At 42.5% G+C, this 26,204-nt stretch overlaps 1 protein-coding gene across 1 annotated transcript; it reads right to left on the bottom strand.

Annotated features, from left to right (window-relative positions):
- Positions 1-97: 97 nt before the first annotated feature.
- Positions 98-24,988, bottom strand: enpep (glutamyl aminopeptidase; the record flags this gene model as incomplete). The annotated part of the gene is made up of 20 exons (XM_080042921.1): positions 98-244; positions 738-819; positions 2,483-2,623; positions 3,692-3,862; positions 4,670-4,774; positions 5,201-5,274; positions 5,575-5,725; positions 6,133-6,188; positions 7,269-7,405; positions 7,602-7,684; positions 7,993-8,153; positions 11,290-11,355; positions 11,480-11,545; positions 11,941-12,075; positions 12,559-12,672; positions 14,449-14,603; positions 15,415-15,535; positions 15,655-15,789; positions 17,059-17,200; positions 24,360-24,988. 20 exons carry the CDS (start codon positions 24,986-24,988, stop codon positions 98-100), a joined length of 2,871 nt encoding a protein of 956 aa, XP_079899047.1.
- Positions 24,989-26,204: the final 1,216 nt, after the last annotated feature.

Below are 26,204 nucleotides of genomic sequence, written 5' to 3'. Positions count from 1 at the left end.
TACACAAACAACCACATCCTGTACATAGTGAGTGAATGGGACCAGGCATTATGCACAGGTCCAGTTTGTGTGTTTATTTGCAGTGTGCAGTCTTCTCCTATGCCACGTTGTCCTCCAGCCAGCTGCTGATCTCCGGCTGGTTGCTGCTGGTCCATGCGATGTTGTTCCTGACCGTCTCCAGGGCCTGTTGCCGGGCCATGGCCCCAGCTCCAGCATCAGGGCTCAGGCTGAAGAAATGGTTCATCTGCCAGAGAGCAACAACAAGCTTCAAGACAAACTGAGCATTTCATTGATTCTAACAACAAACACAAACACAAAAAAGGTTGACCCCGTATGGCCCCTCATTAAAGGAGGGGGGTAATGTTGTGATGGAGAATGTTTGTTGACAGAGTCTATGCTGTTTATTAATACTTGATTTTGTTTTTTCCAGCGCACACACACGGTACGGACAGGTGAAAAAAGTGATTTGTCAACAAACATTCTCCAGAATTGCTTACCCCACCTTTACAAAACATACTCAATCCAAACAGTATTTCGTGTAGAAAACGAACTGTGCAAGTTAATTTGAAAACAGATCTACTAGCTGCTTTTCAGTACAGCAAAGAAATACAGTAAAAACTCGCTTAAAAAAACAAAAACAAAAACAAAAAATGCTTAGGCGTATAAGCTTAAACAAAACCACCAGTATTCATTTTTATTATGCAATCAAACTAGGAGTAAGTTGTATGAACGCTAACCTTCCATAGCAGGAGCTCTGTGTTATAGGTGGTGCTGATTTGATTCAGAAGACGACCCAGGTTCCTATCATTTATGGTGTATCTGTTAAGAAAGAAATTCATGTTGATGATCAGCAAAACAAGATGAGATAAGCACTTTTATTGTCCTCGCGAGGACATACGTTATGGACTCACTCCGTCTATCTGCAGCTGCAACAGGAGCCACGAAAGAGCAAACTATTGCTATTGAACAATATAACAAGTTAACAATTCCATAGGAGTCACATGCGTTGTGTGAACACTCAATGGTAAAGTATTGACCATTATGTAATTGTCAGTTTATATCGCACACAGTTTTCAGTTTTATAACACAGTTTTGAACCGTCCTGTACTAGATTACAATATGCTGAAATAAGACGTTGAGAGGTTTAAAGGCATGTATAGAGGCAGGGCGTTGTAGTGGTTCAGTCTGAACCTACGGCTGCGGAAAAAAATGAAGAGACCAGTCTGGATTTTTCTTAAATCTTAATCTCTACATAACTTATTGAAAATGATGTTAATGACAAAAAATATATTGGAATTTGGCAGAAATGTTGTCAGTAGCTTTAATTATAAAACCAAAATGTTCATTATACTCCAACATAGGCCTATACGAACGTATAAATAGTCAAACGAGAGACACTGAACATTTGGAGTGGTCTCTTCATTTTTTCCAGAGCTGTACATGGAGCCTAGACCTCCTGTCGGGGGGCAAAGGTTGGAAATCATGGAGAAGAATGTGAGTGAGGATCGGGCTCTAGTGCAACTAAAGATTGTGTAGGGACATTTGAGTCAGCTGAAAAAAATTAAAAGGCTTTTTGAAGTTCAATAAAATGATGACAGAAAATGCAAAAGGTCTTTTTAATGTTTCATTGTTTCAGTGAATTGACAGCTTGTCTTTGTCCTATGACACGTTATGTCTCTGTGTCAAGCATTTACTTTCATAACTCAGTAATAATATACAATACTATTTCCCTGTATTTTTCTGTGAAGTGAATCTGTCATTTTACTCCCGTCCAGAGCTACCGTCCTTGTATTTTCAAATGGATTTATGAGGGGGTTTTTTCAAGTAAAAACTTCTTGTCTTGTGTGTCTAATTTTACTTTAGTTTGCAGATGTAGGAAATGAATAATCATTTTGCTCACCTGTCCAATGACAAACTGTCACTCCACATATGAGCCTATCTGGGAAACAATGTGACTGCTGACTGATACTGACACCTCACACAGTCTCTTTTACTGACCACGTATAACTTTAGATAAGAATGACTTTGGTGTTGCTATCTATATCTTCATAAAACCTCCTTTAGTGTTTCCCAGTCTCAAGGGAACATGACTAAGCAGTCTGTTACTGTCAGCTGTGCTTGTGCTTGGGTTGGGATGTCCTATAGACTTTAAGAGGTTCCTCCCGGTAACCATGAGGTCTCTGGTTGGAGGTAGTTGAAAAAGTGAAGTGACACATTCTGTATTTGGCTGAAATTATAATGTTATAAAATAACAGTTCTTCATTGCATAAACATACAATTATGACAACATTCTAAAGTCTTCAAAAGTAAATATGTCTTTCAAGTAAATGCGTTGTCTTTTGGAAATTGCAGTGGACAAGTCATAAGTTTAAAAAGAACAGACATTCAAGTAAAGTACAAATACTACAAAAATACACTTAGGTTTAATACTCTAGTAAAATTGACTTTGTTACTGTCCACCAGTGGTTGTGAGGGGACTCACCTGTTGACCAGGTAATCCCAGTTGAGTGTGGTCCAGTCCCAGGCCATGCTCTGCCCCAGGGGGTTGAAGGACACATAGCGTACCACCGTGAACACATCCTGACTCCTCACCACAGACTCATCTTTAGTCGCTTCCAAGAGCCTGTTGGACGCAAAACAAATGCTCTTGATTTTTTTAAAGATAATTCTTGTTAATTTTTGCTGTATAGGCCTTAGTACTTTTTTGAGAGACAGATATAAAACGGATCAGAGAGGGGGATGACATGCAGAGAACGACCCGGGCTGGATTCTAACCCGGGTCTGCTGTGAAGAGGACTGAGACTCTTTGGGGGGTGGGCGCCCCAAATAACAAATGTTATTCTCTCCAAATATTTGATCATCATTTTAAAGCTGCACTAGTATGTAGGTAGACCTTGTGCATAACTCATTTGGTGGTATTTTTCTTTTCTCTGTGCGAGAGCCAAGGGCACAGAACAGGCCCCCAAGTGAACCAATGAGGTTCTAGGGCCCGCCTGCCCCTTCTTAAACTAGCTCCTTTGATTGGTCCAAAGGGTTCTTAGATGCACCCAATGCCAGCCTCTTAGCTCTGCAAGTCAACAAATCATTTCTGCTCGAACAAAAATCTGAATTCCAATTGGCCGGGTACATGTCTATAATGGGATCTCACCACAGCCAAAGTGAGTGTGTCGATGATTTTTTTTCTATTCTACATATTGCAAATGATCATAAAAATAATCTAGTTAGCATGCAGTACACAAGGGACATACTTTACTTATTTATTTCATCATAACATTGCGCCTCGATCTTGCCTCTTGCTTATATATCCATCACATCCCTGGTTGTTTTCATACTGAGGCTCTGTCGATGTGACGTCACTTCCACTGTGCACTGGATTATGGGTCAGAATCACCCAAATAGGATGCTGTTTTCAACACTAAAAATATCGACCGGATGAAGTAGGCGTCTGGGTATTTCTAAGCATGCTAAATCTGACAAGCCTGGAAATCCAGACCCACATCTAGAATGGTATAGGGTCCGTCCACGATCAATAGACCTTCCAAACTAAAAAGGGGCGGCACCTACGCGTGCACTTCAAATACCACTGCACAAAATCTGACCACATGTATTGGGACATCCTAAATCTTTTTTTCTACCATACTAGATAGCAGGGAAGTATGGGGGATTGGAACGCAGGGTGTGTGTTCATTACTTGTTGAGGAGGTCCACGTTCTCCACAGATGCTAGTCCGTACAGCAGCTTGTCCTTCTCCTGAGCCAGAGAGGAATCTCTGTACCTCTGGAACATCTGGTTCCACTTGTCTTCTGTTGAGTTCTTCATGCCGTACCGATAGACCAGCAGCCGCAGGTTGACTGCCACAGTGCTGCAGGGCAAACGGGTCTCACAATCTTAATGTCATGTTACCGTTCATTCAAAAAACAAAAGCTGTAAAACAAATCGTTAGCTTCATAGTATAATTGCCTAAATCATATTTACTCTACTCTACTTTTACACTACATCTACTCTACTCTACATCTACTTTTCGTTAGCCTAATAGCATAATTGCCTAAGTTATATTTTAAGGGTTATAGAGTAGGGTAAAGTAGATGTAGGGTAAAGTAGATGTAGAGTAGAGTAGATGTAGAATAGAGTAGATGTAGAGTAGATATGATTTTTTTTCTGCTTAAATGTTTCAAAGGTGCCAACCAGGTCATCACATATTGCTACACAGTGGAGTCAAAAGCTGAAAGGCTCTTTGCTATTTGAATCATCATTGGTCAGGTTAGGATGACTGGACAGAAGAGCAGTGGTTGCCCTGGTTACCCTGTAATCAACCTGTAGGGCTTTGAGTGTCTGACTGTGAGGTCAATTAACCAAATGTTTAGTTTAGTTTAGTTTTATTTGTGCAGAAAAACAAGATTAAAATGACAAAAAGACGCGCATAGACATACATAAATGCACGGGTGGGACAAAAGAAACCCTGAAGGGCTTATAATGGATGCCCACCTAAACATTAAAATACAATAAGGTAAAGAAATAAAGTCAAAGAAAAAAGACAAACAAAATTAAAAGATAAAAAAAAAACTACAAAATCATTTTACAAAAATGAAAATACATTGAAGTACATATAGTAGAAAAGCAAAGTAAAGAAGTAAAAAGATGTAATCTACTGCAGTTTGTTTTGCTCTACCTGAGACTTCCATCAATCCAGCGGTCGAAGATGCTAGATGCCTGGTCCAGGGCCGCCTGATCCCCCATCTGACAAGCCAGGCCCAGCACAGTCTCTCTCAGTAACCTGCCGACATGCAGAAAGAAAAGAGCACAACTTGTAGTTCAACAGCAATCATACTATAACCGTTATTAAAGGAATGCTTCAACATGGTCAGGTTAGGGTTTTTGCCTCACTCTTCGGCTCAAGAAGAGGTGATAGAAACCGTTCCCGTAACTGTGCATGAATTTCTGATGTAGAAATGGGCAAAGGTCGCTCATTCATGTTAGCTTAGCTTCAAACACTGGTAGTCAAAATATACACTTTTACAACATCACTAAGGTTCCCGTTAGCTTGTTGGTTTGCTAAAAATGTCAAATGTTGAACTATTCCTTTGAGTTATACATTGTAAAGTAGACCAGGGATGTACTGGAGGGGTTTTCTGAAATATGAAAACCCTAATGGATACACAGTATGTCTTTTTTGTAGAATTGTGCAGAGTCCCTGCTGTACCTCTGTGTCTGTGTCCCTGTGTCATCCCATCCCAGTTGAGTTGAGATTGCGTTAACGTGTTCACGAAACAGTTTCTAGAGAGAAAAACAAAACAGAAACAAGGTTCTTAATAAACACTATGCAACAATACTGAACATCTTTGTCTCTTTAAAAGGGTCATGGGGGGAGGCTCAGTCCTCTTCACAGCAGACCTGGGTTCGAATCCGGCCCAGGTCGTTCTCTGCATGTCATTTCCCTCTCTGCCCCATTCCATCTCTGTCTCTCCCAAAGTGTCTAATATTAAATCAAAAATGGCAAAAAATATATATATATATAGCTATATAATATAAAAAAATATATATTAAAAAAATAACAGAGACATACATTACCCTTACCTGAAACTTTGGGTAGAGTGCAGCATTGGCAGACAGCATGTCCCGGACGTAGGAGATAGACGAGGCCACACGCTCCCACACGATGTAGTCTGTCTCATTGGTCAGGTACTTGGTGAGGTTGAAGGCATCACCATAGTCTATGATGTCAGCCCTGAGCAGTCAAATCAAACAGTATTTACCATCTCTCTACATTATTGGTGACTCACCCTGCGTTCCGAATCGCATACTTTCTATTATTTAGTATGTCTACTACATCCGGCCAAGATTTTTAGTGTTGAAAACAGCATCATATTTGGGCGATTCTGACCCATAATCCAGTGTGAACCTGAAGTGACGTCACATCAACGGAGCCTCCATATGAAAACAAACGGGGATGTAAAAGCAAAAGGCAAGATCAAGGAGCAATGTTATGATGAAATAATAAGTAAAAGTATGTCCCAATAGTATGCCTACTGCATCCTAACTAGATTCTATGAAGTAGTACGTAGGATAGAAAAAAGAAAGTGTATGCGATTCGGAACGCAGGGACAGTATAGAGTATTTTGGAGAATGCCTCACCTCGCAAGAGCAAAAACATCATCAATGTAGCTTGTTCGATCTGCTGCATCAAACGCCTGTTAAAGAGAGAAATAAGAATCAAATGGAAGGTTAAGTCCAGTGAATAGGGTAACCTTTTCAACTTATACATATCATCATGAAACTTTGCCAGTTGTTTACTGACAATAAAATAATTGGACCTTTGATTTATACTAGTAAGAAACAATGCAAGCCGTCTAGTGGGCAGAGCTGGCGCTGCGTGATGAACTGTTATGGAAGCAAAAAAGCCAATAATCTCAGTTCAGGTTCAGTATGGGTAAAGTATAGATAAGTTACTTTATATAGACAAGGAACACCATATATTTGTAATACCTCGAGAAAGAAATTATTGTTTCATGATGATAAAACCAGGATGTTGGTAAAATACTAAAATAGGAATTTTATAAATATGAATATTTCACAATATTAAATTATATTTTTTAGAGGGAAAAGTAGTTTATTTTGAAGAAAAAAAATGTTGGTTGTTAAAATGAGTTGCGGTAAACTAGATAACATGTTGTTTATCAAACTTAAATGACAATATCTTTAATTAGGATTAATAAATAGGCCTAACTCGTGATGCTATCTGAAAAGACTTTCTCCCCAAATCTCACAGTAATTAGGATTTTGTGTTTTAGGTTTACAGGGGTTTTAACATTTTCTTTTCCTTAAAGGTTCAGTAAGCGGAATGGTCAGTCATTAATGCACTGCGGTCTTCAAGCAGCGAGTTATCTGGCATCATATCAGATCCATAAGTGTGATAAAACATGATAAAAACCATCAAAACAGACATTGAGAAGGATTTTTACCTGCTCCGCCTTTGTAGGCGCATACACATTCACCCATCTGTCGCTCTGCACGTGCACCGGCAGTGAGCCGGGTGCCGGTTTGTAGCGTTCTCTCTTCTGATTGGTTATCAGTAGTGGGATCCCCGAAAAGTTTATTTGCCGATTACATGCAGAGCGGGTGACTGAGAGATCGGCTTTATGAAACGCGCACACTATATAAGTGATCACTGTATGAATAAAGAGCGATTTAACACTTATATTAACATAAATAAATCGCTTACTTCAGCTTCAAATGATGACTTCATTCTCATAATATATTGACTGCTTTACCAGGTGGTTGTGTTGAAGCTGTTGGCTGATAAGGTTCCACATGTGCCCGTCATGGTTGACCCTGTAGAATCCAATGTGGTCATTGTTAACCTTCAGCAGGCCGTCGACTGAGTACGAGTAGTTACTGATGACGAGCTCTGAAAGTCAATAACATTTTATTATTTCCTTCATTCCATCTCTTGCGTGTCATCTACTTTCTCACTATGAGGAAGAGAAAATAGAGGATATTAGAAATATGTATTTGGCCAGCTTGAAGGCAGAGTGCACCGATCATACGTCTTACGATTATTTCGAATGTGACGATGATAACAAAGTACGAAAGCTATACGCTACCTGGGCTGCTCTTGTCAAACATCTGCAACATGCTCTCGTTACTTTTGATTGATTGCCATTTGACTGGAATTGTCCACTTGTACCTAGAACAGAAACACATGTATTGTTTGTAATGTACAGGCTTAAACAACCTACACATAATAAACGTAATTTTTGCAAATAAGCTCTTAAATCGCGCATATTAAGGCATTGTGACTTATTGGCAAGAAGGGATGAGTGCAGGCCAGGCCTGGCCAGCGGGGAGGAGGAAAGGGGGAGAATCACACTTAGGCACGGTAAGAGGGGGTTGTGTACATGCTCCTGCTCGGTAATTGTTGTTCCTATTGTCATCAGGGCAGCAGAGTGTAGGCCTATTATGTTCAAGGTGGTTGGAAGGTTTTGTCTCACTGACCCAAAAGGTGAAGGGGGCTGGCTGGCATTAGCTTTAGGGTCCAGCAGGAAACGCTTTTGGCTCAGCTTTGCATTAGTGTCTGAGACAGACAGGACCAACACAGGATAACCCATTTGTTTGGTCCATGTATCCATTACCTCTGCAACTGGCAATCCACTCACCTAGACACAGATTAGAAATGAACCACTGTTCAGAGACATTTACAGACAAAGCGATATTTCAACGTTTTGCTACTCATGTTTTTCTGTTTTATTTCTGAGGGTGAGATGTTCAGATATATATTATTCCAATGTCTGTCTGTCTGTCTGTGGAGTGTGGAGCTGGAGTCGAGCTTGGTTAGCCTTGCTACAAACACCTAATTCATCATGCTTTGTTTAATTCTGTAGAGGCAGTTTAAATTAAATGTTTTGGTTAAAGTAGGGCTTATGTGCTGGAACTACTTTGTGTTGAAAAACAGCACAGGACTTTGTTCAGCTTCTTGACATGGGCGGAGTATGAGACAATGGGCCCCTGGATACAGACAGAAACATTCTGAAATATATATACTGTATATAGGGGAGAACAGAGACACTTTTTACATTTGTTCCCCTCTAAGGGAGCTAAAATGATTTATCAGTCAAATTTACACATTTCCCATTAATTCAGGATGTTTCCTAGAAATGGGCATTAGCAGAATGTATTCAAGACAAAGGGCAGTGAAAATATGATTGTTTAAAAAAAAGTTGTCTTGTGTCTCACTTTACCCCAGTTGTGGGGTAAACTGAGACAGACCAGAGAAATCAAGGGGGTAAACTGATCCACTTACTTTTTCCACTCTGAAACTACCATAACAACACATGTTGTAACAGTTAGAATCCTGACAGCTAGCTTGCAAACCAAATATTCCAAAACTAATTTAAGACTAGTAACAGAATCATGGGGTTTGGTCAATTAAGCAAAACATTTTTCTAAACACTTGAAAGTAACTCTGATCAAATACAACATATAATTAATATTCAATAATTAACATTCAAATGACAGATAGAACCAGTAAGATTAAAACACAGTCTGAGGGTCAGAACACAGGACCCTTAGAGCCAGCTAATGTCTGGGGGTCAGAGCAAAGAAAAATCAGAACCAGCTAGAACAGCCTGGGACTCAGAACACAGGACTAGACCTAGCTGTCTTTTTTCATCTTTTCAGTCTTTGATTAATATTTTTCTGCATTTCTTTTATTGGGATCATTCATTGAATAAAGACATATTACTTAGAGTCTATTGATGTTAAAGGTCACTCTCCTGTCCCCCACATACATACGTGCCAAACCATGCCCTTGCTGACACCCCTTCAACCATTCAACCCCCACCTCCAGCCCGCATTGTCTTTTGTCTTATTCAAACTAGTCTCCTTGCTACCTCAAATATAATGGATTCATTAAGAGAGGGCATAGACACTGTCTCACTTTACCCCACAGCATTTGTCTCACTTTACCCCACTGCCACAATTTGAGAAAAACTCTCAGCAAATCAAGCTAATCTTCAGTTATCATCATCACATGGTTTCATATGTTGGTAGTTAATCAACATGTATGATAGAAGTTTTTCTACCTGAATTAATTTGCTTTGGCACAACAATCGATTAAGTTGTCAGCAAGAAAATGTACTTTTACATGCAAAAAATAAATGTTTGTGAAAAAACATGCTTACAACATCACCATGAGGTCCTCTCTTTCATGGCCGAGTGGCTTGAAAACATATATCTCACATGACCAAAAATGTGTTCCATTGCCTAGATACAGGGGGTGTCTCACATTACCCGATGCCTCACATTCCCCCGTTCTCCCCTATATAGTTATGTATATACAGCTCTGGAAAAAATTAAGAGACCCCTCAAAATGTTCAGTGTCTCTCGTTTTACTATTTATAAGCATATGTTTGAGTAGAATGAACATTTTGTTTCTAAAATATAAACTACTGACAACATTACATTTCTACCAAATTCCAATACATTGTTTGCCATTAAGAGCATTTTCAATAAGTTATGTAGAGATGAAGATTTATATATGTATATAAACCATAAACTGTGGTTTTCATATCTCTGTGTACAGATTGAAGCAGTAAGCTTTTGAGGTGTTGCTAGTAGGGATGTGAACAATGTGTCGATTCTCGGCTCGATTATCGACTCGCGCTCAAGACGACTCTAAAAACAGAAATCGGTAAATCGGGTGTTTTTGGGACATGGGAGACGTCCGTTATGAGAGTTCACGTGTGGTCACGAGCGCTGCAGGCGCTTCATTTCTGCAATGTGCGCGCATTAAATGTCCAGTGTGGGTCAACAGTGCAGTGCAACATATGCAGCATAAAGTTATAGCATTCGTCTACGACCGTGATGTTAAATCACCTTCACACAAAGCCTCCGCCCGGACAAAGCAGCGAGTAGCGCTGTGACAGTGACTATGACCGGGAGACCTCGCAAGTATGAGCGAGTGAGTCGCCGCTCAGAAAAAGCTCTCTGTGGTTTGATGGATAAAATGATAACCGGGGGTATCCTGCCCGTTAACGTTGTCTACAGGAACGGCTTCCGCGATCTGTTTGTATGTCTCAAGTCTAAATACACAGAGGCATGTCGGCAAGCTGACAGCGCGACTGAAAAGGCTCTCATTTTATTATCAAAAAGGCTTTGATGCAGATGAAGTCTGAACACACACAGCGAGCAGCAGCAGTTTATCAGCACCACAACTTCGTGCTGCTGCCGCAAAAAAAAGGCACACTGCCCTTTTTTCTTTTTTTTTAATGGCATAGTAAATCGATCGATTTGTCGATTCATGCCTCCGACACGTCGACACGAAAATAATGAGTCGTTTAACATCCCTAGTTGCTAGATGTATTTTGGAATGTTGGACTAATCCAGGCTGACTGTTTCCTCCTGCTTTAATGCTAAGCTAGGCTAAACACATACGGACACAGGCATGGAACAATATTTTTTCTTTTGACCTCACTTTCCTTAAGAAAGAGAATGAGCTTCCTCTCCATAATGTTGCTTTCATTACTAGATATGAACATGGCCCTTGTACAAAACTCAAAGATACATCTGTTTCGAGGCGCCCTTAGCTCAGTTGGTAGGGCGTCCCCCCCATGGGCCTCGGCCAGCAGCGGACCCGGGTTCGATTCCAGCCCGCGGTCGCTCTCTGCATGTCACTCCCCTCTCTGCCCCATTTCACATCTGTCTCTACACTATCAATAAAGCATAAAAATGCAAAAAAATGTCTTAAAAAAAAGAAAAAAAAAGATACATCTGTTTTAAAAATGTACAACATACGCTGGCGAGAGTGGCCCAGAAGTTTTCTGTTTTGGCATTCTTGAAGCGGTAGTCTTTCAAATATTTCTGGTGAGAGAAGATAACAAAAGAACACACTTTCATCAATGAGGTTACTGAAATACCGGAAACTGTAATGAACATTAATCATTGTTAAATGTATTTCACGAAGCTGCATGTGTGTCCGACTTACTCTACAGCCCTCTCTGAAGGTGTCTTTACCCATCCAGTCCTCCAGCATCCTCAGAATGGACGCTCCCTGGATACAGTTGGACACTTGGCGTTACACATAGTGTTCTTATGTGACAGGCAGTGTCTTTGAAAGCAATTTTCCTCAACCTTGGATGTGATTTCTTATGTGCATATTGCATATTTTTCATCACATTGCACATTTCACTTTAACTTATTTATTTTTGACTTTCTATTCTATTTATATATACTGCTTTATATTGCACAGAAATTGCACTACTGAGTATTTACAATTAATCTTATTGTTAATGTTTATCTTGTTTATCTTATTTAACTCTATTTTATCATTCTAACAGTGGAGCCAGAGATAAACACCATTTTGATTCTGATGTACAGTATGTCTTGCATAAATCAGAACTGACAATAAAAGACTTTTACTTGACTTTGATTTGCCAGTCATTGTACCTTGCTGTATGAGATGGCATCAAACACAGAGGTGATCTCTGCCGGGGTCGACACGTCCACTATGATTGGATGAGAGGAGAGGAGGGCGTCGCTCACCATGACAGGAAGCACATCACTGATGATCATGATCTCTCTCTACGCACACACACACACACACACACACACACACACACACACACAGACACACACACACACACACACACACACACATATATCAGCAATACTGTGTTGACTGGACTCTGACGGACAACAGCAGAGCAGCTCAATTTTAATTGTTCTAAATTATTGCTAGGAACAATTCAGTAGTCAATTAAGGTTCAAACACTCCCCAGAAACCTTAAAAAAATGGGGCACTTGATTTGAAAAGATTTGCCTTATTGGGACTGTCTGTTCTACTCTAATTCTTAACACACAGTTTGTACCTGATATTTTGTCCCTGTAATGTAAGAGGTCCCCATGACAACACTGAGTAAACAGAGACCACATTATGTGGTAAATACCAGAAAACTCTCTCTTTCTCTCAAAAAAACACACACACACAACCACAGGCCCAAGTTCTACTGCCAGTAGGATGGAGAGATAGGTGCGTCTCTGTTGTGCCTTTAATGGAGAACTCACCATGCCCCAGTCTGGTTCAGCTTTCTCCACACCGATGTATTCAAAGAAACTGGCAAAGCCCTCGTTGAGCCAGAGGTCATCCCACCAGTCCATGGTCACAATGTTCCCAAACCACTGCCAAACAAACACAAATAAAGGACATTGATTCCCTTATTCTCAGGGACTAATTAACCCTAGAAGGTTAAAGTGTATCCTTCCTGTATCAGGGTATGAGGTTGTTTCCAGTGTACCTACTGTATATAGTCCATGGATCATATCAAGTATAGAAAAGCATCATGTTTTTAAAAAGTTTTTTACACAATATAGTTGTTACTCTTCACTCAATATTGTATTAGTAGATATTACAAAATTGACACATATGTGAATACAGCATTGTGTCCTGGAGAAGGATTTCTATTGATCAAATGCAGGACGATTAATGTGAACTGTTCCAGTAATAGTGCTAGTAAAACTACATTCAGCATACAGTATATAATGCAAGACCTCAGAACTTTTGAATGGCTTTCTATGGATGAACACAAATATTTCATTTAGTTTTGAAGAAAAAAACATTGAATCTTGAATGAACAAACCAGACAGGATACACTTTGAGCCAAGGGGACTCTGGATCTGGGAACCTAAAAAAGTTGTCAGTTTTTTCTACACTAGCATACGGTATTTAACTCTGTAAAAGTTAGTACAAGAAGACTGAATGTACCAGGTCTCCTGGGGAGCAGACTTTTATGGGGCCATCATCTCATCATATTCTCATTCCTGTAACTTTGGACAGTTCATAAAACTTTATTGGCTATCTCAAGGTCTCTTATCTGTCGTAAGATGACGATAGATAGCTGATATCTCGGAACTAAAGTGTTCCTGCATGTTGTATCATAAAAAGCTCGAACAATACCACATAAAAGATTTGAAACATTTACAATTCCGAACTCTGAACTCTCTCTGCGGACATTAAAGCCGCGTTTCCACCAAAACTAGCAGGAACTTTGAATTCCAGGAACTCCTTGACCAAGAACCTTTACACACACACACACACACGTTGTGATGTAAGTCATCATCTGACACTTTAGTATAGTTCCGGGAACTAGGTCCTGCGGTGGAAACGCGGCTTAAAGATCTCCTATTTTACTACTTTTCTTCTAGGAGTCTTAATTTCTCATTAATGACTCCTATAGAGCAACCTGACATGAATCACAGCACAAAAAACTATGTAGATTTTCAGGAAATGCTTCCTCTCATCTGGACGCTCTTAGCATTCTCTGTCAACACTAGGCTTCGTCCTTCTCCGCCCCCCTCCTGCCAACCCCACTCCGTTGTGATTGTTTACCTTCAGGAAGACTTTCAGCGGTGCGCGGGCAGATTTGAGCAGGCAGGTGGGGGCATGGCAGAAGCGTGCCTGAGCACCTTGCAGCATTACCATACATGGACAATCCGGATTGATCAACGTAGATAAATCCCGGAAATTTGAACAAGTGAATCGCGACCGGCGTTACTAGTGTTTAGCGCTCTTCACAGCCCCCCCAGACGGTCAGCAGGGAATACGTCTAAATGCATGTACGTCATTATTTGACACTTTAGTATGGTTAAACATGACTATAAATCATTATAACAACGTTTATAGGTCATAAAAGTTGAAAAAGCATAATAGGTGCTCTTTAAGTTTTTCAATAAAAATGTACAATAATTCTATTTTATCTATGCCAAATCCATTTCTGGCTAATGGGATTTAAATGGTTTTTCCAACATATGTTCATGAATTGAGACAATGTAATAAAATAACTTTAAAAACAGTCTATGAAGATATGCACACTAAAAGGTTCCGAGTGCCATACATGTGACATAAAATAAACCTAATAAAATAGGCGTAATGAGTGATAGGTCACATAATGCTGGTACCTGGTGAACCAGCTCGTGGGCGATAACACTGGCCACTCGCTGCTTGTTGTAGGATGACGACTGGTTCTCATCATACAGCAGGTTGGTCTCACGATAAGTAATGAGGCCCCAGTTCTCCATGGCACCCGTACCAAAATCAGGGATGGCTATTTTATCTGGATCAGAGACACACATAGAGGTCACGGAAGTTAGTAAAATTGAAAAAAAAGTCATGTTTATTTTCATAGCACCTTTCAAGAGCAGAGATGTCACACAGTTGTAAGCCAAGGAACAAATGAAGATCTATCTAAAGCAAGAGAGTTCCACAATTTAAAAATGGTCTTGACTTATATAGTGCTTTCCTCAGCCCCAAAGCGCTTTACATTTCTTACCACATTCACCCATTCATACACCGACGGCAGTAGCTGCCATGCAAGGCGCCCTCTGAACCATCGGGAGCAATTTGGGGTTCTGTGTCCTGCCCAGGGACATTTCGCCATGTGGCAGGTAGGCGGGGGATCGAACCTCCGACCCTGCACTCCAGAGGCGACCTCCCTACCCACTTCACCACTGCCGCCCTAATCTGGATCTACAACCCACACATCCAGCAGGGTCCTCCACTGGCTCCTTGGTTGGGTCTGGCCCTGGTTGCAGTGAATACCTCATAGACCTTCTTTCATGTGTGCTTTCATAGGTGGTGGATTTGTAAAAGCTCTTTTCATCACCCACACATGCTCTCTTAAAGCAAGGAAGTGGTTATTTTGAACGTGCAAGGCAGCTGCTGCGTTTCTGTTCAGCTATAGCCTAGCTGTTTGTGAACCCAAACTGGTAATCTATAAAGGTAGTCCCCTTCTCCCCCTGTGTGTCCCCCTGTCATTGAGCTGAGTGCTTGGTCATTTTTTTTTATAGTATGTAGATCAGTTGTCAGTTCCCTACGGAGTGATGAGAAGTTGCCTATTATTCTATATTCTATACATGTTAACGTACCTAGTTTTTCTATGGAGTAATTCATGTTGAAATATTCCTCAAAGTAGTCAAAGATGACTTTGGTTGTGTTGGCTGCATATTGGGCAGTGTGTAACTGACTTGGCTGGGCGTAGATTCTCAACTGTTGAGGAAGAGGAAGACAACACACAGTGTACATATATTGGTATGTGTTTAGAAATAGAATAGTTTGTGTTCATTTCAAATCTTTGCACATGATGCGACACATAACGGTAAACTCACTGGAATTCCACGGGCAGATTTTTTTTCCAAATATTCAAACTGGTGCACCGCAAAACACACCAAATAAGTGCTCATTGGAACAGACTTTAGGAAGGAGGTTTTCAGTTTGTCAGCAGGCTGTGGTAGGGGCGGGCCCTGGAGAGGCAGAGGAAGGACAATGGGTTAATGTGGATGTCACTGTGAGACTATGGAGCTGGGTGGATCCCATGGCCCAAAAAACAAGGCACAAGATTGATTCCTTTTGCTTTTAGTATTCAAAGTGTTTACTTCAAGCCTCACTTGCTCTTTCTTGGTGTTTTTCCCCTTAACCATGGGAAGGTTTGAGAAATGGTGTGCCTTCCACCTATAGCAACCATGCCAAACAGGATTGCGATTTCTAACAGCAAAGTCACTGTTATTCAAGCTGCCAGTTTTGAAGTTTGAGGTTTAGTAAATGAATAACACAGTGTCTTCTAGAATACAATTTTTTTTTGCTGATGAAGCCCAGTCAAAAGTACTAGAATCTACCTGATAAAAAAAGAAGTAAAAGTCAACATAAGTTGTATAGCTTTATTGTAGTATAGTGTGTAGAATGTCATACAACAAGACTCATTAAGAAGTAATAAACATTTTGTGTTGCTAAAAAATGGCAAGGCGAAACCAAGACTTGTGTTTTTTTTGTTTGCATTTTTGTAGAGTTTGTTTCATTTTAACAAAAGAAAACTGATGTGAAGGTTCAGTGAAGAGGTCAATTGAATGGCCAATTAGCCCAGTAAACAACAGTCAGCTTTTGAGTGATGGGTTTTTGTACATTTGAAGTATTTTCATCTTCTGTCAAAGTTAAGCTTACAGTTCAGCCCTGCTTTCACTCTTTTCTGGTGGGCATACTCCAAATGTCTTAGCTTTAAGGATATTCTAACATATATAGGAAGCTTAGCGTGGCACTTTCTTGACCATGCAGCAGTTTGAAATTAAACAGTCCCTGCGTTCCGAATCGCATACTCTTTCTTTTTCTATTCTACATACTACATCTGATGATACAAATAATCTAGTTAGGATGCAGTAGGCATACTATTGTGACATACTTTTACTTATCTATTTCATCATAACATTGCGCCTTGATCTTGCGTCTTGCTTTTATATCAATCGCATCTCCGTTTGTTTTCATATGGAGGCTCCGTTGATGTGACGTCACTTCAGGTGCGCACTGGATTAGGGTCAGAATCGTCCAAATAGGATGCAGTTTTCAACACTAAAAAGCTCGGCTGGATGTAGTAGACATCCTGGTCTTCCTTACCATCCTAAATCTGGCCACAAGAATCGGGACATACTAAATCTTTTTTCTACCATACTAAATAGCAGATAGTATAGGGATTGGAACACAGGGTTAATGTGTATTTAAAGTGATGCCGACTCAGGTCTTACCTGTGTTGGCATGTTGGACAAAGCTTCATAGGTTTTATCATGGGTGATGGAGATGTTGTAGGTGGCCTTCTTGTTGGGTTCATCAAAGCATGGGAAGGACTTGCGAGCATCTGTTGGCTCATGATCAGTCGCAGCAATCTTTCTGGAGATCAAATGAAGGACAGATTATTGCTGATAGTTTTCTAAACTAGGTGCTTTCCATCTTCTATATATGCTTTGGTAACGCTTTCTATTAAGGTCCTTGTAATAAGCATTAGTTAATAGGTGATCAGACCCTTAATAGATGCGTATGAACATTATTTTTTGTTAATAAGACTTTATATGTTGTAATAATAACATAATAAACATGTTAATTGTTAGATTATAAGACATTTAAAGCACTCATTAATTTTATTGATTAAAAGCATTACAAACCCATTTATTGAGTCTTATTTGATTACTTTACTAAGCATTTTTTTGTTGCTTTATGAAGGTAAAAACAGCAGTAAACTATGCACTTATTAAACTGTTAATTATGCGATTTGCAGGTACTTTATCTAAAGCGGGGGGGAAGAAGACAGCCTTCACGTGGCCCCCCCTGTGAGTAGCGAAAGGGTAGTTGCAAGGTTGCATGCCCCAAAGCGAAACCAATGTCTTCAACACGTCTATGGACCCCAGCACAAACGCTAGCACTCCTCCAAGTCAATGTCGAAGGGCTCACCACTGCCAAGGTCACCATCCTTGAGCAATTAGCCAGCAGGAACGATGTGACTGTGATTGCCCTGCAGGAGACCCATGCGGAAAACAGGAACATCCTAAGGGTCCCTGGGTACACTCTGGCCGGACATACCACCGATAAACACCACGGCATCGCCACATTTGTCCGCGATGACATGGCCTGGTCAGCTGCAGGACAATCCCCAGACGTCGCAGACACAGAATGGATCTCAACCAAAGTGCAAGACATTAACATCGTTAACATCTACAAACCACCTCCCAGCAGACTGGTCCCATCATCACTCCCGGATGTCCCAACCCCTGCCGTGTACACTGGCGACTTCAATAGCCATCACACCGACTGGGGGTACAGCAGCTCCAACGCTGACGGCGACTCCCTGACAGAATGGGCCTCAACGGTTGATGCAATACTCCTATATGATCCAAAGGAGCCCCGTACCTTCTGCTCTGCACGCTGGAACAGCTACACCAACCCAGACCTGGCCTTTGCTAAATGGCCCACCAGCCAGTCACTTCCAGTGAGACACATCCTGGACATGTTTCCCCGGTCGCACCATCGACCATCCCTCATCACGATCCCATCTGTGATCCAACCTGTACAAGGAAGGGATGCCAAAAGATGGAACTTCCGGAAAGCAAACTGGGAGCGTTTCACTCAGCACGTGAACAGGGCAGCACGGGGTCTTCCACCCCCGTGCCCCAACAACCTGAACGAAGCCTATGAGTCCTACTGCAAGATGCTTCTGACTGCTGCTAAGAAAAACATCCCCCGCGGCATCCGCAAAGCCTACGTCCCCTGCTGGGATGACGAATGTGAACATCTACTTCGTGCCCACGCAGAAGCTCAGAACAACGTGGACAGGGACAAAGCAGCAGACGAGCTCTTCAGCAGGCTTAACGACAAACGCAGGCAACGTTGGACACAGACTGTGGAGTCAATCGACTTCACACACTCCAGCCGCCGGGCATGGCAGACCCTGAACAAGCTGACAGGAAGGTCTACAACCCCAGCACAGTGCCCCATCACAGCAAACTCCATCGCATCGCTACTGCTCAGTAATGGCCGGTTCCCCAAAGCCGATAAGGCCTTCACCAGATCAACATCTACAAGAGCCCATGAGTTGCTCAGGGCCCCAGGATGTGACTCCGGTCTATCCATGGACTTCTTGGCGCAAGAAATGGAGCAGGCCATCCAATGCCTGAAGACTGGCAAGGCCCCAGGTGTGGATGGTATCCATGCGGAGTACATAAAACACCAAGGGAAGAATGCGACCGACTGGCTCTGCTTTTTCCTCTCCGCATGCCTTCGCCACTTAAAGCTGCCAAAGATCTGGCGTCGTGCCAAGGTGATAGCCCTGCCCAAGCCTAACAAGCCAAGCAATGTCCCCCATCGGCCCATCTCACTGCTCTGCATCCCATTCAAACTCCTGGAACGCCTCATCCTGGCTCGTATCACCCCAGTGGTCGACCCCCAGCTACCTAAAGAACAAGCTGGCTTCCGAAGCGGCAGGTCTACAACAGACCAGGTAACCCTCCTGTGCCAAGACATCGAGGACAGCTTCCAGACAGGGGAGAAGGCTGGCGCCGTCTTCCTCGACCTTACAGCCGCCTACGACACTGTCTGGCTACGCGGGTTACACCTGAAGTTACTGATGACCATCCCAGATAGGCATATGGTGAGCTTTCTAATGGAGATGCTAAGCAACCGCAGCTTCCGGCTACTGACCAACAACGGCCAAAGCAGCAGGGTGAGAAAGCTCAAGAACGGCGTCCCACAGGGTTCAGTGTTGGCACCTATGCTGTTTAACATCTACATCCATGACCTACCCCCAACAACATCTAGGAAGTACGGTTATGCAGATGATCTGGCCATCCTACTCAGCAAACCATCCTGGCAGGCAGTGGAGGAGGGCCTCTCGGAGGACATGAACACTCTGTCCTCGTACCTGAAGAACTGGCGCCTCAAACTCAGCGTGGACAAGACTGTGTCCACAATGTTCCATCTTAACAACAGGGAAGCGTCACGCCAGATCAACGTCATGGCTGACGGCACCCGGCTACAGTCTCAAGCCTCCCCTACGTACCTCGGCGTAAAACTTGACAGAACACTGTCATTCAAGCAACACCTGGACAGTGCCAAGGCAAAGACCACCGCCCGTACTGCACTTATACGTCGACTAGCCGGTACAACATGGGGAGCCACGACGAGGACACTGCGCATCTCCACCGAGGCCCTGGTCTTCACTGCCGCTGAGTACTGTGCCCCAGTCTGGTGCCGCAGTCCGCACGTAAAAAAGCTTGACACTTCCCTCAATGAAGCCCTACGTACGGTCTCCGGATGCCTACGAGCCACCCCAACCCACCAACTACCTGTTCTAGCTGGAATCGCCCCAGCCGAGATCAGACAGGAGGGAGCCATGCTGGCTCTTGCTCAGAAGGCACTGACGAGTGAATCCCACCTCCTCCACAAGACCATCACGGAGAGACCACAGCGCAAGCGCCTCAAATCCCGCCGCCCATTTGACATACATGCCCAGGAACTGCTCAGCTCTACACCAGCTGACACCAGCAGAGCTTCCTGGGTCAAGGCCAGATGGACGAAACAGTGGAGAGCAGCAGTACCATCCAGACTCCACCGCTACATTGAGGATCCCACAGATGTCCCCGGCGAGCACCTACCCCGCAGGCAGTGGACAACCCTCAACCGCCTGAGGACAGGTGTGGGACGCTTCGGAGAGTCAATGCAGCGGTGGGGCCTCGCGGACAGCGCCCACTGTGAATGTGGAGACCCCCTACAGACTGTAGATCACGTCCTGACCAGCTGTCCCAAACATCGGCCACCAAATGGCGACCCTGGCCTAACGAACCTGGATGACGAGACGCTGGAGTGGCTTGCTACAACCGAGCTGAGGATCTAAAGACATACGCAAGAAGAAGATCTAAAGCGGGAACAATGTATATTAATGTTAATAAATGCTGCAATATACATGTATTAATTAACAGTTAATGAGTACTATATGTTGTCAAGGTTGATCAAATGTGAATTAAAAACTACATACATTGTCATTACAATGTTTTAGCGGTGAAGCACAAAAATTCTATATTTTTACACGTCATGTCATTCAAAAACAAAATGCATACAGGAAGTGCCTGACTGTCACCTATGTATTCTGTTCTAAAATGACATAACATGTACAAATATAGAGGACAACATAACGTGATAAATAAACAAGTCCCAACAAGCACACAGGAGCGTTTAGTGATGTTGTAAAGTTTATCTTTTGACCTGCTCCCCTTGACTACCAGTGTTTGAGCTAAGATAACCTGGATGAGAGACCTATGTACATTTATATATCAAAAATGCACGCACAGTTTCTTCTATAAGAGTTTATTGAGCCGGAGAGTGAGGCAAAAAGCTAAACATGTTGAAATATTTCTTTAATACAGCTCTTTTGAAAAAATATTGTTTGATCATTTGTTTTTTTCCCTACAGCAGTTCCCAAAGTGTTTTTCTTTTTCAAATGGTTTTATGGAAGGTTTTTTGTTTAACAGTTAATGTTCAAAAGTTTTGATATATTTGATTTCATGAAAGTTCTGAAGTTTTTAAAATTAAAAAAATTAAAAAATTCAGAAGAGCTGTCTTAAGGTGCGAACACATTACACGCGTTACACGCGTACAGACGTGTATAAAATCGGCAATTTTTCCATAGGGAACCATTGGTTTACGCGTGTAAAGCAACATTTTAGCCGCGTTAGCCGCGTATGAGCCGCGTATATACGCACCTACGCGCGGAGTTCAAAAAATTTAACTTTTTACGCTCCTACGCTTGACGATTAGCCGCGTTGGCCAATCAGCGTAGGGCTTGACCCGACGTCACATACATTGGCACGGTCGGAGAACAGTGTACACAGAGGCTAAGAAACACCGAGGAGGAAAATGTATTGCAGGCGGCCCGGTGCTCGGGAATAGAAGACGTGGGCAAAGTAAACCAGGAGAATGGACTTCCTGGTTAATTCAGTGAATATGTGCGGCTGTGCTTTAGCCGATAAACCAAGTTAGCGCCGTATAGCATTAGTTAACTCACCCGGTTATGTGCGGGCGCACATAACCGGGTGTGCGCCTCATATTATGAACCCAAACATGACAGCTATGTCCGGGGGACTTTCACAACAAGTACAGCGAAGCACCGGTGTTGATTTACGCCAGCCACGGTCCCCTGTCACAGCCAGGTAGGGTAATGTTGGCAACTTGCCTTTATGTTGTGTTTGTTATGTAGCTGCCGTGAATATGCAATGCTGTTTTAACGCTAGGCTATTTGTGCTGTTCAGTTTGTCTTTTGGCACAGTTGTTGGCCGTGTTGTTGTTGTTTTTGTGCGGACATGCACGCTGTTGGGTCGGGTCGGGTCTGATTGCAGCCATGGTTGATTAGGGGAAATACAATATCGGGAGGGAGACTAGGCACGTTACGCGCGCAGAACCATTTTTGACACAAAATGATCAAGCAACATTTTAGCTGTGTTACGCACGTAAAGCTTACGCGGGTAACGCGTGTAGTGTGTTCGCACCTTTAGGGCCCGTGTTCACCAAACATGCTTTTTCAAGGCGGAGCGCTCCTTCCACTCCTTCCCCTGCGCTCTGTGTGCGCACCAACGGATGGTCGTTCAAAAAAAGCGCTTTTCTTCAAAAGTGCAACTGTTTTTAACATAAAGCGTTCCGCCTAAAACAGGAGGGCGAGGGGAGCGTTTAAACGCTGCCGGCATTTGGTACCAAACACTTTCTATCCAATAGACTCAACCTGGCTAGCTTTACTGAAAACTAAACCCAAATTCTAAAAACTGTAAACTTTGATTAAGTAGCGTTCATAAACACAGGCTTTCCCGTCTGCCTGACGTAAATCATTTGGTTTGGGTTGGTGGGGATTCAGACCCGTGCAAAGGCTTATATAATAACTATGTAAAAATAGCTTTATTTACACTGATGGTCTTGATTTCAGTTCCTCTGATTAGAGGGTAAATAAGACCGTTTCAGAACAATTTAAAAGTTCCAATGAGATTTAAGTTCTAACTGCAAGACTTTTGAAATAAATTTGTCTTGATTTATTTCAGTGGAGTTTTCGTGTCGGAAAACTATATTAAATGGTCCAAAGAAACTTTTCTCTTCACTTCTGCATCTTAGTCCACATCTCACTGGGCCATGCACATTGCTCAGTATGTTCAAGGAAGTGTATTTAGCCAATTAAAGCCCATCGTTGGGAACATACAGGACTGTGGTGGTTTATGTCTTTGGAGTGGTTTCTATGGATATGTTTTTTCTGCAGTCTAAACATGTGTCACCATTGGAATCCATTGTTACTGACATCAATCCAAGCAGGGCCCAGCTGTCCTCCATTAAGGAGCAACCACCTACAGATGAAGTGTGTTCTTCAGCCAAAATAGAATATATTAACGTCCTGAGAAAAAAACTGAGTCCGGATTGAATTCAGCAGCAATGTGTTGTTTGATTGAAGTATGATTGAATAATGTGAATACAAGCCTAACTCCAAGCCCACCTGTATCTTCCCACAGTACAACACAGTCCTGTTCAGTTGATAGAGGTTGCTCAGGGACATGGATCATTTAACAGCTCAGTGGCTGTTTTGTTTGTACATCCATAGTGTATCCATGACAACTAAGCAAGATTGATTTTGAACTGCTATTTCCAAGGTCAATAATGAGTCTTTAAGCCTGTTACATACTCCGCGAGAAGAAAGAACAAAGTTCTCTGTGACAGAGCTGCGGGAAGAAAATTACGCCATTTTCTTCTCGCAGCTCTTGTTCAGCTGTTCTCGCAGCTTGTTCTCGACACATCGTCCTGGCCGAACTTTCTTCTCGCAGCTTGTCCGAGAACTATTGTGTGATTGGTCAGTCTGAAGTCAATGAGGAAAATCAGCTGGTGCTACTATGGTAACAGCGCGTGACGTGTGCCGCGGTGAGGAGTTGAGTGAAGTATATAATGTCCAGACAAGAAAGAACTTAGTTCTTGTTCTTGCAGCTCTGTCAGCGAGAAGTTTGTTCTTTCTTCTCGCGGAGTATGTAGCAGGCTTAAGATCATATTAAAAGATCGGGCAATCACTTTCTGTCCCATTTGTTTATTCAAATGAAAGCCAACCATCTTAAAGGCCATCAGAATGATACATTGATATGTTGACTGGGAGTTAAGAACAACCAAGACTGACTGAAATAACAAAAACTGGTCGATCACAGATCACTGAAACATAGATTGTCTTTATCATAATCAGGTTAGTGGTATATAGAATAAACATACAACGAACATAGGAAAACAAGTCAAATAATATAAAAAAAAGGAAATATGTGCAATTATCTATTCTTCAAAAAGAAGAGCTGTACAATCATCACATGTAACGTCTTATTTTGAAGTGCTGCCAAGTTGATGTTTTCCATTCATTTGATGTACAGCAGATATCAAGCATTATTTAGAATCTGACCAATACAATGGCATTAGAACACATGTGTAATTGTGTCTGTCTAAGTGTAGGCCTACGTGCTATTGGAGGTTTTGGATGGAATCAAACCAAATAACTTACTTGGTGAGCCCGTCCTCGGTGTAGATGACCCTGTAGAATCCCACCACCGAGCCGTTGAGCCAGCCCTGGAAGTCCAGGCTGAGCACGTACACCTCTCCCGGGGCTGTGACGGGCAGCTGCTCTGCCGCCTCCACCACCACATACTGCTGTGCTCTGTATTCAAAGCAGCTCTTCACTGCTATGCCCTGGCCCGTCAGCATCCTCAGCCTGGGCATGGCACTGACGAAGGTCTCCCGGATGTGGAGCCACAGGTGGCGGGTAGGCTTGGTGACTTCCAGGTGGATGTCCACCGTCCCACTGTAGGTGTCGTCCACCAGGTCCGGCTCCATGTGCAGGTCGTAGTGGACTGGGCGGACATAGTCGGGCAGGCGGAAGTTCCTCCAGTCCCCGGTGGAGTCTGTGCTAGGCAGGCAGGGCCCTCTGCCCTCTGGAGGGGGCTGAGGGGGCTCTGGTGTGGGGGGCAGCGGGCTTGTAGAGGGGGGGGTGGATGTGTCAGGGTCTGATCCGGAGAGGCCCAGCCCGAGGCCCAGAGCCAAAGAACACACCACCACCGTCACACAGATGATCACCGCATGCTTAGTGCGGATGCAGTAACGCTTCTGCTGCTTCTCAAATTCCATGCTGTCCATAGTGACTTCCCAAGCAGAAAAGAGCGCACAGGAGTAAACACAGGAGTAAACACAGGACTTTCTCCTGGTAACCTGTTCCCCAGCTGAGCAGAAGTCAGAGAGCTGCAGGCTTTAGATGAGCTGTGGTAAAGCTTTGCCTCTTTGCTGCTGAGGGGTGGAGAGAAGAAAGAGGAGGAGAGGTGAGGAGAGGAAAGCTGTCACAGCACAGAGGATCACACATTGAGCAACAGATTTATTGTCAGTGCTGTTAACATGAGGCTTCCTGTTAAACATCTACAATCTGCCTGTTAATCAATGGCTCCGGTTTAACATTATGTCTGTTGTTTTTCAAAAAACAACCTTCAATTTTGTTCCCTGTATATATGCATGTAAATACAACATGAAGTTGATGCCTGAAACTAACTATACAAATAATTGAACCATTGTGTGTGAATGTATGTGCTTTTGAATCCCTATCAGATTGATTAGAGTGGGCTGCTTGCAGAGGAATTGGTCCTGCTGACAGCAGATACATAGGGGGGGAATGCTCTATTGTTTTGACACCACTGAGCCTACTATTGCATTTGCTCTTTGGTCAACATCATAGTGATTGCAACAGTGAAACAAAACAATGGTTGTATGGTGTTGCGCCACATTAGTGGGATTAACTGTGTAGAAATATTGATGTTTCTTCTCAGCAGCTAGGGCCTGACTGAGACGGATGATGTTGAACCATGCAGGTGGTCCAAAGCCAGATATATTTCAACACTTATTTCATTTAGCCTTCCATCAGGCCAAAAGTCCCATTTTGACCCAAAACATAAATCTCCAATAGACAGACCACCGTAAATTCGACTACATACAACTCTGCAGTCTGAATCAGGAATCAATCGTGTTCCAATATGATCTTGTTTTACCGTTTCCTTTAAAAAAAGTTGAAGGTACAAGCCAGTGTATATGAAATATAACTGTACCTCCCGGGTGGCATGTCGGAGAGAAACATCCAATCTTTAACCAGAATCTGAAAACAAATCTGTTTCTGTTCTCGGCTAACAGTAAGATGAAGAATATACTGTTAAGAGAACAAGCTTAAAATTGTGGCACAAATGAATTGACTTTAAGATACGGCATTTGTATATGAGATAAGTTTAATGTAGTACTTAGGGCCATCCAACAAAAACTGACAGGAAAATGTTCTATTAAAAAGTATGGCTATTAATATAAACCTAAATGTTTC

Source organism: Ammodytes marinus (assembly GCF_949987685.1).
Source record: "Ammodytes marinus genome assembly, chromosome: 15".
NCBI classification, from domain to species: Eukaryota; Metazoa; Chordata; class Actinopteri; order Uranoscopiformes; family Ammodytidae; genus Ammodytes; species Ammodytes marinus.
This window is presented reverse-complemented; position numbering and strand designations above follow the sequence as displayed.